Source organism: Nelumbo lutea, chromosome 8 (assembly GCF_056320005.1).
Source record: "Nelumbo lutea isolate HS-2025 chromosome 8, American lotus-T2T, whole genome shotgun sequence".
In the NCBI taxonomy this organism is placed as follows: domain Eukaryota; kingdom Viridiplantae; phylum Streptophyta; class Magnoliopsida; order Proteales; family Nelumbonaceae; genus Nelumbo; species Nelumbo lutea.
The window spans coordinates 26,477,457-26,489,952 of record NC_142691.1 but is presented as its reverse complement, the minus strand read 5'-3'; the positions used below and the strand labels follow the sequence as shown (position 1 = coordinate 26,489,952).

Here is a 12,496-nt window from a genome sequence, read left to right as displayed (position 1 = left end):
AAGACACAAAATAGAAAAAAACTAAAATCTAAAACAAAATTAAACAAAAATTTGCATTTTATACATTTGTATTAATCAAAATAAATTTACACTCTAATCAAACACAACCCATCAGACTCAAAAGAGAAATCACCAAAAATAATGATTCCTTGTAATGCCGGTTATCATTATTTTTGGATGACGTGACATTTGACATGGAAAATGAGGTAATTCCCATCAACATAAACAGGTTTTTGAAAAATTGGCTGACAAATGGTACCAAATAAGCAATTTCTCTAATTTTAAAAATCTGATAAGAGGAATCAGCACCAATCCCAAACTTTTCCTAATTAACTTTAATCCCATTCATCAAAGGGCTGTTTGGCATCGTTGTCATTTTCTGGAACAACGGCGCTACATCAGAAAAAATGGTGCTCCAAAAACGGGCATTTGCTTGAAACCATTTTTCCATGAAAAATGATACTCCAAGCCACGCCACGGAAATCGGGAAGCTATGGCTTGGAGCAACGTCAAATTTGACGCTTCCTGAAATTGCAGCTCATTACTGCCAACAGGACAATGATGTGACACTGGATAATAAGTACCAGTGCTGAAAACGTTTCTTGGAGCAATGATATCAAACAGAAAAAATTATTATTGTTCTAGAAAACATCCTAGCAGATTCCAAACAATCCAAGCCACACATCAGCAACATCGTTTTCTCAACTGCAAACATTAATGTGAAACATATACCAAATAATAAAAGGAACACAAAAAAAATTGAGAAAAAATGCAATGGAATTAAAAATTTAAAAAGGAAAAATAACAGAAATTAGAAAAAATAGAGCTCACAAGTCACAAGTGACAATTGCCTTATTAATTGAAGGATCCCCTAAATAAATTCGTCTCTTTCTAAAACTTCTACATAAAATTAACTGAAAACTAGTGAGCTCCCTTTCATGAACATAGCTTAGAAGAAGAAATTACGCCCAAATATATTATTTATTTTCTTTTTTTGCATTATTTTCTATCATTTTTTCTAACGCTAGGGTTTGTCACCGCCTTTTCTCTGTATTCACATCTCGCAAAGCCTACTAAACCCTAATTTTTTTCCTAATCAAGTATTAAGAACAGTGGTTTTGTAAGATCGACGGCACGAACAAGTCCAAATCGCCGAAGATTACATCGTCACTGTCCGCGTAACTGCTGGAATCATGACTCTCAAAGTAAGTCTGTATGTCGTCAGGGAAGCTAAATCGACGTGGATCAGGGTCGGATTCCGGCGGAGTAGATGGGCTATCGGCCGTCGCTTTCCCCTCGAGCATCTCCTGGAACTTCGGAGACTGAAGAAGAAGCCCCAACGTCGATGAGTCAGTATCGACGTCGGAAGGCATTGCGTTAACTACGGTCTGGCCGCCGTCGTCGGAGTTCTGGTGGTGGAGGAAGCTCGGTTCGTGCTCGTGATCAGGGTTTTGGTCCGGGTTGGAGTCAGGGTTGGGTTTGTTCTCCGAGTCGTCGGGTTTGGGTCTGAGGCATTTGAAGTAACGGCTGAGGTCGAAGTTAGTAACGGCGTTAAGCCCCCGGTACTCGATTGCTGCCATGTCGTATGCAATCGCAGCTTCCTCTTGGGTGGCTGCAGGAAATAAAGCAAAATTGTTAGGGGTAATATGGGAATAAAATGTGAGCAATCATTAATTAGTGGATTCGGCGGAGTTGGGGAGGGGGCGTTGAGCAGTTATTTATTTCCGAAGTTTGAAAACTTTTAAGTAGCCGTTGGTGGTTGGTGGTGGTGGTGTCTCCCAACCATCCGGATTTGACTGATTTTTAATTTTACCGTTCTTTATTGATTGTCAAATGACAATAATAACCCTATAATGTAGTGAATCAGTGTCACAAACGTCTCCTAATCGGACAACAAAAATATGTTGCCGACTTGCCGTGGACTTATTACATTCACCTTACACGTGGCACTGTGATCATTCAAAGGCCAAAGGTGATGAGATGAGCCTTTTCTTAAACAAAGTGGAAGGTTTTGTGATAAAGAAAGGAAACAGTACATTCTATCATTTTGATAGATACAAACATACAATATATACATCCACATCATAAAGAGATCTCTGAAGATTAGCTGTACTCTAGCTTACCCAACATGAGAAAGAATGGGAACAAGAAAGAAAAGCTCTACTAAATCCAACTCAATGTGTGTTTGTGCTGCCGTGTATGGAGAGAGAGAGAGAGGATTCAAAATATGGTGAGTTATTTTGTATAAAAAATATGGTGAGAGATATAGTTTTTATTTTTTAAGGTATTAAGGTGATGGGAAATAGAAACGTCCCTTGTCCCCTAGTTATTGCCTAGGTGAAAGATTTTTTTCTTAATAAAAATTATGAATTTTAAGATAATTTGGTCATAAATTTTGATATCGGCTTCAGTCAGGCCACTTTCAACAGCTTTTATAGCCTTGCGTTGGGAATATTTTCACATGAAATAAAGTATATATCTAGAGAGATATTCTCAATGTAAGGTTGTAAAGGCATTACAGGCTACGCCTTGCACTGACTGAAGCCTATGGAAATAGTAACTAGCAATCGTCTTTCAGTCCATAGTCTTATAGTATAAATCATGGTCTACCAAACTGGACCAGACCAGAAAAACTGAGAAGCGGTCAGGTGATTGATTCCATTTTGCCTTAGAACCGTTGTTTCCCCAAAAAAATCATTGATTTGGTCAGTAAATCATTTTTTTTGCCAAAAAGAGTCAGCAAACCGTTGACTTGGGCGGTCAAACTATTCAACAGTTTGACCGGTTTTTATTTTTTTGTCAAAATTGGCCGCCCATTCGATTCGAATGGTCGGACCATTCGACCTGAGAACTGGACTCCTGACCAATTCGGTTTTAAAAACCTTGGTATAAAGTTTATATTAAAACATAGAAAACAATATATTCATGAGAATAAAAAGAAAGAAAAGAAAATTCAGAGAAAGTACAAGGATTGAGCATACGTTTTTGTTTTGAAGTTTCAAGGGTTCAAGAAAGTATACATCAACATGTGTCTTGATTGGACCCTAATAAATAAGAAAATATATTGAAAAAAAAAAAATAAAGGCCCCATTTGATTCGCAAGAATAGGGAATTGGAATCAGAATGGGCTATTCTGGTTCCAACTATTTGATTGGGTGGAATCGAAATTCCATTCCCATTCCTGATGGAATGGCATTCCCCCATTTGAGGGAATGGTCATTCCTAGCCTCTCCTTTGGAAATCGTATCTCACTCCTTTTGATTCCAATTCCTATCTGAACCAAACAGAATGAATAATTCCAATTCTGATTTCTAAGGATTTTGATTCCAATTCCAACTGTAAACCAAACGGATCCTAATATTTACACCCACGTAATGAGTATTTTAGTTTAGTAATGTCTAATTGTCTATTTTAGTATATAATTATAAAAATACTTCATATCACTATATACAAAAGGGCATATAGATGCTTAGGTGTGATGAGTAAAATAATCGGGTGCTTAGGTGCTTAGGTGTCACGATGACAACTATGACTGGAATTTGGAGGTAAAAAAATGTGGACCCTACTCTAATGAAAGTACAAGAAAGGTTGTCCAGTTGTGATGAGTATGAGGAGAAGTAAAATGATGGGGTTTTCACTTTACATGAATAAAAAGGGCATACCAGTGCATGAGGCTGCTGCCAATGCGGGGTCTGGGGAGGGGTGCAAATGATTGAGATGCAAAATTTACAAGGCTAATGAATGCAAATGAGACAAATGCAAATTTTGCATCAGGTACGGAGTGCAAATTATAATTACAAACAAATGCATGCAAATCTAAACCAAGTATAATGCAAAGTATGCAAACTGTTTGAAAATGCTTTGTATCCTAAGTCTGCTTGGCTATGGAACATTTAGCATGTGTTATAGGTTTAATTAATAGAAAATAAGAGATAGGAACAGAAAGTTTAAGATTGAATTCCACAAGAACATGGGTTCATAGGGTATAAGCAGTAAAATTAAGGGAGAATTACCATATGTTCCAAGGTACAGGTATTTGTTACCAAAAACTCTGCCAATTCGAGCTTCCCACCTTCCATTATGGTGATGTCTGCAAATCAAGAAATCTGGGGTTAAGACAGACTGCAAAATCACATCAACAAGAAGTAGTTGATATAATGAACTTGTGGTACATGTGGGTACTACAGCATTGTTTGTCGTTTGAACCAGTTTTCATTACTCCAGCATAACAATGATAAACATGCTACTTTTATATCCTTGTTTTCCATTTGCACTTTATTGTACATTGTAGAAATGTCAAATTAATTAATTTACAGAGGAAAGAAGGAAAACCTAACCAGTGGAGGTGTGAGTAAAAGTTCTTTGCCAAAATTTTCAACTTTTTAATGTTCATTGGTACTACAGTCTTCATAAGCGCCTATTTTGTTAGATGGAAGTTGGAATTGACAGAGAAATTTCCCAATTCCCATATACATGAGACCAATCCCAAATCCCCAGAATCTCAATCACAAGATCACAAAACATTCTTTGATGGTTGGAATTAGAAAAGGAAACAAGAGGCCACTACCTTGCAACCCCTCTGTATTTGGAGACTCCCCTAGAAAAACCACTGCTTTTCCTGCAAATATAGGCCATGGAAATACTTAAATTCTTCAGCACAATTTGGAATTCATTTGCTCAAATGTAATTTGTTTTTTTTTTTTTTATGTAAATTGTTGAAGTTACCTCCTCAGTGATCCAATGTACTCTTCCTTTGACTGACCCTCCATTTCCTTTAGCTCTTCTTGGTATGTTGATATCTGTATTAATAGTTTGATCATATTCATCAGTTAAATCCTTAACACATCCACAATTTGTGAAACTTAGAAAAAAAAAATGAAGGTGAAAACTAAAACAAAGGCAGTGAGAAAGAAAAAGGCTTGCCGGAAAGTTGAGGATGGTATCTTGTCCCCAGTACTTCAGTGCTGCCAAGTCATACGCATGTGCTGCTGCTTCCTCTTCGTTGTAGGCCCCTGATAAAGCCAAAACCCCAATCTGGATAAGTCACGACACTCAGACATGAAAAATACTCCTCTAAATCAAAAAAATGGAAATTCTTTTTTTTTTTTTCTACTTCCAAATTTGGTTTGGGTAGTTTCTTGGAGTTAATTTTAATTATTATTTATTTGATTTTCCTGAACTCTTGTTTTCAACAGAAATTGCAGTACAAAAGTATACTAATCAAACTTACCAAGATATACTGTTCATATGGATCCATCATGGCAAACCCAGTAGGAGGAAAACCAAACAAAATTAGTTAATTAATTTTTTGAATACTGTGACATACTACTTCAGTAGAGTAGAAGGATACAAAGAAGAATATAATCACAGAAAGAGGTGATGAGGAACCTTGTCTTCCTTTTTTGTTCTGGGATTCATTCCAGCAATTCTTATCCCACAGATGAGCTTCGTATCGACCAGTCCAACGATGCCTGGAACAATAACAAAACACCCAATAAGAAGAAGGCAAGAAATGACCAGAACCCATGAACAGAATTCGACCGACCAACCTTGTGACTCCACGGAAGATGGAGCTACGTTGAGGGGGAGATTCTCTTGGGGCACTCTTCCTCGTTCTTTTCACTCTTGTAGGTTCGTCGTTGATGATACTAGAATTACTAATGTTTGCAGTGCTTCTCTGGCTTTGCGGTGTTCTCTTCGCCATTAAAATTGAGCAGCAGTGTGTACGATAAAGTGAGTACAGAAACGAAAAGGAAGATCTAAAATCGGAGAGATGGAGAAACAGAAGCTGGGATTTTGGAAGGGAGTGTGCTGGCGGGTAAGCGGCAGCCGGCGGGAAGGAAGGATTATGGGATTCTCTTGTAGTCTCTTCTCCTTTGTCTTCACTTAGTTCTTCTACTCTTGCCCAACTGCCGATCCCAATTATATTGAAAGTTGAAACCCATGAAGTGGACTTCAATTTTCACCAACTTTGGCTCCTCCGTGCCCCTCCTTGGCCCTGGTTAAGTGTCCCATCTCTCTCTCTCTCAGGTCCAATATTGGTTCGGGCTGGTCTGAATTAGCAGGTCTAATGGCTAGATGAACCTACCACAGACCGGCCCAATAATCCATTTTCAAACAGAAAGGCTTAGCAACCCAAGTATTAGCTGTAATCTGCTGGTAGGATTAAGATCCCATCAACCAATCCAACCCATTTTAACAGGACTCAGACAGCCACCAAAATTCCCCCTCTCCCGTCCCTACCCACTAAAGAAAAAAATGGTTCCTTGAGAGCTTGCTGGATCCAAGTCGGTATCTTGTAATTTTGGGTGTCCATGTGGAGATTAGAAATGAAGATCCAAAAATGTGTGGCATCTTTCGGCCATTTTTTCCTTTTTTGCACTGCTTTGAACTTTCATTCTGGATGCATTTCTTTGCCAAAGCATGTTCTGTATATGTGGGCCTAACTATTGATGACTCAACTTTCAAATTTGAGGTTCAGAAAGAGACAGCTTCTAACCCTAATCTAACAGGAAATTGACCCATGAGGAGGCAGATAATGTCAATCTAAACAGGCATTACACAGTGTTTAAACATTGTGGAGTCGTAATCAATTGGTGTGACATCAAAAGGATTGCAGTGATCAGTTGGACCTAATAGAACTCAGGGAACTTGGTTGGTTGTCAGTCAAGTTGTTTGTACTGCAGAAGGGGGATTCATGGAATACAGGTGGATATGGCTTTATTAGGGATGGCCGGGGTGAATTGGATTTAACCCTCTGGGTTTCTCTCTATTTCGGGGAGGTTTTTCTTTACAAAGGCAACGGGGCGGGAATTATATTTCCCATCCCCGACCTCGATTATGAAATTAACCCCGTCCTTGTCTCCGAAATTTGTCCTCCATCCTCCATCTTTTTTGGGAATGGGTTTCTTACGAGGACCCAAATCCTCAAATTTATTTTAGATAACAGTATTTATTTAAAGAATAATTTATTTAAAATAAATAAAAATTTTAAAGTATAAATAACTTTTTAAATATACTTTGATATATATAATATAAATAATATAATAATATATATTTAATATATATAATATAAATAATATATATACATAATCGGGGTCGGGTCGGGGTGGGACAGGGACCTCAATCCCCATCCCCAACCCTGACCCCGATCAAGGATTCCTACCATTCCCTGTCCCTGTTCCCACCCCGCCAAAACAATCCCCATACCCAACCCCATCGAGTTGGGGATGGGGAAAAATGCCATCCCTAGAGTGGTGGGGGAGAGGAATTCCTTGTTTTTAGTGGGGAGTGAGGGTGCAATTTGGGCGGGTCCAACCAAGCCTCACCTGACCAACCTTGAACCTAGGAATGGCAATGGGTAGGGTACCCGTGCAAATTGCATGCCCTACACATTCCTGAACCTGCCTATGTATCTCTAATTTCAAACCCATCTAACTTTTCCTCTCAACTTCCCAAACCCGGTAAACCCATCCCGACCTGTCCCACCTGTTAAACCCCTAGTCAAACGTTTTCTACTAAAAAAAAAGTTTCTTAATGCTTATAATGTGACTTGAACCCAAATCAATTAATGATAACGCAAAATCTCTTAGCACTAATCTCTTAGCACTACTTTAAACCACTAAGTCATCTTGCCTTTTGTATTATTTAATAAAATAAAATAAATTTTATTAACTTTTGTGTTCATCAAAACAATCAATAAATATATATGATTAACAATTCCAACTAAAAATTAAAAGAAATAATATTTAAAATTAGCATTTTATAATTAAATGAAACAAACAATCTATCAAATCCAAATTTATATCAAATGGGTTTATATAAATATGAACCCATTTGATGTAAATTTACATCAAATTTACATCCAATTTTATATAAATAAAATATTAATAATAGAATAATTATCTTAGTACTTAAAATTTATAAATTTGTGCATGATATATAATATAATGGGTTCATATTTATGCATCCTGGCCATCGGGTATTGGATACCCTAAAGTCAAAACCCAAACACTATAGGGTTTTGATAAACGGGTCCTATTAGGGACGACCACCCCAAGTTTGCACAAAAAAACAAAATTAATACACACATTATATTTATATAAAATTATCTTTTTTCCAATTATGTATGTATAAGTGTATATATATATATATATGTGTGTGTGTGTGTGTGTATAAACAATGTATGAAAATTGTACATATTTTCCATTAATTATACTCTTAAATTAGGTCATAAAACCCAATAAAAGATGACTATGTAAAAATATATACATAAATTCTTTCAAACCCAACCAACCTGTCCAAGCCCGACTAACCTGACCCAGCCTAACCTGACTCGGCTTGGGCCTAGGTTGATAAACTTGGTTTAACCTCAGGTTGGGTTAGGCCTAAGCTCGAGGTTTGCACCTTTAGGGTTGAGCTTAGGTTAACCTTCAACCTGATCCAACCTGCGCGAGTTCTATTCAATTTCATAGCTTGTCAAGGGTACAAGTCGAGTTGCGTTGGGTCAGGCTGAGGTCAAACTATAACCAAATCTGAGCTGTGGTACCCAATTTGAGTTGTGGAACCCTCAAGCCTAATTGTAATATCCTTGCTTTTAAATTTGATCCCTCCAATTGTAAGGGTAAAAAGGGTGTTTTGAACTACTTTTTTATAGGGGTGCAAATGGATCATATCGTGATCCCCTTGACCCTCCCCTTACTTTTTTATAGGGGTTCAAAATACCCTTTTTACCCTTACAATAGGAAGATTTTCTTTTTTGGGTCGATTTTAAATTCTATATTTCATTTCCATTATCAATAGAAGCAGTTCTTGTTTATTACACTTATTTTCTTTAATATGATCAATATAAAATAGTAGGGATGTGTCCGAATTTTTGTACAATTTTTTTTTATTCTGTATTTATAATTATTGACCCATTAAACCTAGATGGTCGAATTTCTTATCCACCACTTGAACAAAAGAGCAGTTTCATTTTTGGGTCATTTTTAAAAAAAACATATGTTCATATCGCTAGAAGTGTTGGATATTAGATTTAATTAAAAGAATTTATTGGTGAAAAAAATCTATAAGTTTATGCTTTAATAAGAGGGAATGAAGATGCTACCTTAACTTAAAACTTAATGATTGAATGAGGTGAAATAAATTATATAAAAAGACATTTTAAGGACTTAATTTTAGTCTGTGTTCAAACTTTTACATGCCCCCAATACCCCTGTTATTTATTCAATTTTCAATTCTATCCTACCCTTATTTATTATCTCCTCTTAGTGATTTTTTAACGTGCATTTGTAGGTTCCACTTAGCCACTTTATTAAAAAGGGGGACCTTTCTATGACATTAAAACCAGTTGCAATATGTTGATACCAAAAATTATTTTATGCTGCAACACAACCAAACTACTATATGTAGTTTTTACTTATTTTTCATATGTTTTATTACACATAGGTTCTAGTCTGACAAAACACTTGGGTGCAATTAGAAACCCATGAAATCTAACTTCATAATCATTATAAATTAGTGGCTTTGGCTTGAAGAAAAACAAAATTTTGATCTACAAACATTAGCTACTATAAGATAGCATATTATGAGTAAGAGTCTTTCTTTAGAGGAAGAGATTTCTATGCTAAATCAGTTCATAGTGAGAAAAACTAAATAGCCTTCTTGGCCTATTGGTTTTTCATTGAGATTTGATTGAATCTCTTCATGAGTTTGAACCTATTGTCTTGTGCATTCCTTTGCTTTGATATTGTTTATTTTGTATTTGTTTTTATCAACTTGATAAGAGGCATTCACTTTGTATCTATGTATAGATTGAAATATTTATTGTATTTGAGGTGTTTAAGAAAACAACACCAATGTAGGTTTTTTGTTGGCACATGTAAGCCAACTGTTCAACTTTGGTTGGCACATTGAAGTTTAAGCTGTTTAGATATTGCAAACACATTGAAGCCTTACTAGTTGTAAGGTTTTACTAGCACACAAAAGCCTAATTGGTTTTAATGAAACTCTTAAGAAGTTTCTTGAGAAGAGGGCACAGGCCGAGGTTTGACTAAACCTCTATAAAAATCCCTATATTCTTTATTTTCTTGTAATCTTTTGTTTTACTTGTTTAATTTCATTTATTTCATTGCTTTGTTATCCATGGCATTTGTATAACACACACAACCTTTCATTAATCTTGCATTTATCATCTTAAGAAGACTTTAATTGGGGGAAATAGTTTTAAAACCCAATTCACCCCCTCTTGACATAGGCTAATTAGGCAACAATATCTATTCATCATATTACACAAAAATAAGTGCAATAAACAAGAATTACTTTTATTAGTGATGAAAATGGAATTCAAAAATTAAAGCAAACTTGAAACAAAATTGCTTTTTTTTGTCTAAATGGTGAGTTAGTGGTCTAACCATTTTGACCAAATGGGTCAATCAATGATGTCATAATTCAATAAAAAGTTTAAAAATGAAAATACAAATATAAACATGAAATTTATAGAAAATTTGGGTGCATCTCTAATAATGGACTAAAAAATTTAAAATTTAAAATTGACTAAGAGATGAAACCAAGTTTTCATCAAGGTGGTAGGTCAGGATTCAATCGTTTAGGTTAAATGGGTTAATCCATGATGTTAGAAATAGATAATAAAATTAAAAATAGATAAAAATATAAAATTTTGTAGAAAATGCAGAGTCTGTAAAAATCGTTTTGCACTTACCTCTAATATTATATATTCATCATACTAAGCAAAAGAGTGTGATAAACATGAATTGTTTTTATTAATGGTGGAAATGAAAATACAAAATTTAAAATCAACCCAATGATGAAACAATTTTCGTCCCAATTTTAAGCCAATAGTTTGATCATTTAAGTCAAATGGGTCAATATATGATGCCATAATTAAATTAAAATTAAAAAATATATAACAATACAAAAAGTATTATAAAATGTAGATGTTTATAGACGTGGCAAATAATTCCTCCAAAGTTTGGTCCATCATGGCATATACACCCCTTCTGTTAGAATCTATAGGCGGCTTCAGATCTTTATCATATAATGTGGATATTTGCCTTGACTTCTCATCTGGATCACAATGAAAAAAAAAAATCTAATCACTTTACTTTCTTCTCTCTCATTTTTCATGTGCATTTTCATATTCCTAATTAATACTAGCAAATGTCCATATGGCATATGACAATTTTAGATGATGATGATGATGATAATAGTAAATAATGTGTCCAAATGTTTTTTACAAATTTTTTGTATTTTTTGTATACGTTGAATTGTTAGCCCACCACCAAATCAAAAGATTTTCTTTCTTGGATCGATTTTAAATTCCATATTTCATTTACGTTATCAGTAGAAACAATTCTTGTTTATCCCACTTAATTTTCTTTAAGATGACTATATAAAACAATAGAGATGTGTCCGAATTTTTCTACAATGTTTTTTTCTTTTGTATTTATAATTATTGACCCATTAGACTTAGATGGTTTAATTACTTGTGCTCATATGACTAAAAGTGTTGGATATTACATCTAACAGGGGTTGATGTAGAAATTATTACATCTAAAGTAAATGATCAATGATTTAACATAATTCAGAGAGGTTTTCAACATTATATTAAAATCAATATTATTTTAAATTATTACTTTTTGAACAAGTTGTGTAGCAAAGGAAATTGAATCAGTAACAAAATAGGGGTTGATGTAGAAATTAAGAAAGGAAATTGAAGAATTGCAATAGTTTCCACTAAAATAAAGACACTTGCTAGGTCCTGTACATGATGGAAAACTAACTCCTTTGTACCTTGACCACTCTATGTAGGGTTGGTTGACAAAGAATATGGCATGAATCAATAACAAAATAGGGTTCAATGTTGTGAAAATGAACCATGTATAAAGCTAACTTCTGTTCCTAGTCTTAATCAAACTTTACTTTACTAACATTTTCCTTGTTTGGAACTATGATGTGAATAATTTACACATGTATTTGAGAACAATTATAGCTATCCTTTTGGGAATCTGATCCACTACAAACAAAACGTGAAACAATATAGCTACACATCCTAATCATGGACATAAATCATCAGTGTTCTGGTACATTTACTGATTTACGGCAGAAGTTGTCACCTGTCAAACGTAGACAGCCAAATCTGTTTTTTTCCAAATTGTGCCATCCACAGCACTGCAATAATATAAGTGTTGGATACATGGTTGTATGGACTATGGATTAACTTGTCATGTGGATGAGGGAGCCTATTACAACCTGTCAGGATCCAAATCTTTTTAATAAAAAATACCTTTAAATACCTCATAAAAATCAAATTTTCAATATATATATATATATATATATAAATCCCTGTGTATTTAAGTACTGATACATAGAAGCGTATCGATATTTTGAATCATTACAGCATAGATTGTATAATGTAAATAACCACATTTTGTGTTTCGGGTTAGATTTTTTTTTTAAATGCTAAATGATTTCATTC

General features: G+C 34.9%; 1 protein-coding gene across 1 annotated transcript; it reads right to left on the bottom strand.

Annotated features, from left to right (window-relative positions):
• Nucleotides 1–823: 823 nt before the first annotated feature.
• On the bottom strand, nucleotides 824–5,979 carry LOC148843544 (AP2-like ethylene-responsive transcription factor At1g79700). The gene is made up of 7 exons (XM_088956699.1): nucleotides 5,550–5,979; nucleotides 5,389–5,471; nucleotides 4,924–5,012; nucleotides 4,726–4,799; nucleotides 4,568–4,618; nucleotides 4,014–4,090; nucleotides 824–1,612 (listed from the first exon to the last, which is right to left on the bottom strand). The coding sequence occupies exons 1-7, from the start codon at nucleotides 5,702–5,704 to the stop codon at nucleotides 1,104–1,106; spliced, it is 1,038 nt and encodes a 345-aa protein (XP_088812825.1). The 5' UTR covers nucleotides 5,705–5,979; the 3' UTR covers nucleotides 824–1,103.
• Between the last annotated feature and the right edge of the window lie 6,517 nt (nucleotides 5,980–12,496).

Coding starts and splice junctions, on each gene's coding strand:
- LOC148843544 (XM_088956699.1), bottom strand. CDS start 5,704: ATGGCGAAGAGAACACCGCAAAGCCAGAGAAGCACTGCAAACATTAGT. Junction 5,472..5,549: donor ATCTTCCGTGGAGTCACAAG/GTTGGTCGGTCG, acceptor TTATTGTTCCAG/GCATCGTTGGACTGGTCGAT. Junction 4,091..4,567: donor AAATACAGAGGGGTTGCAAG/GTAGTGGCCTCT, acceptor CTTGATTTGCAG/ACATCACCATAATGGAAGGT.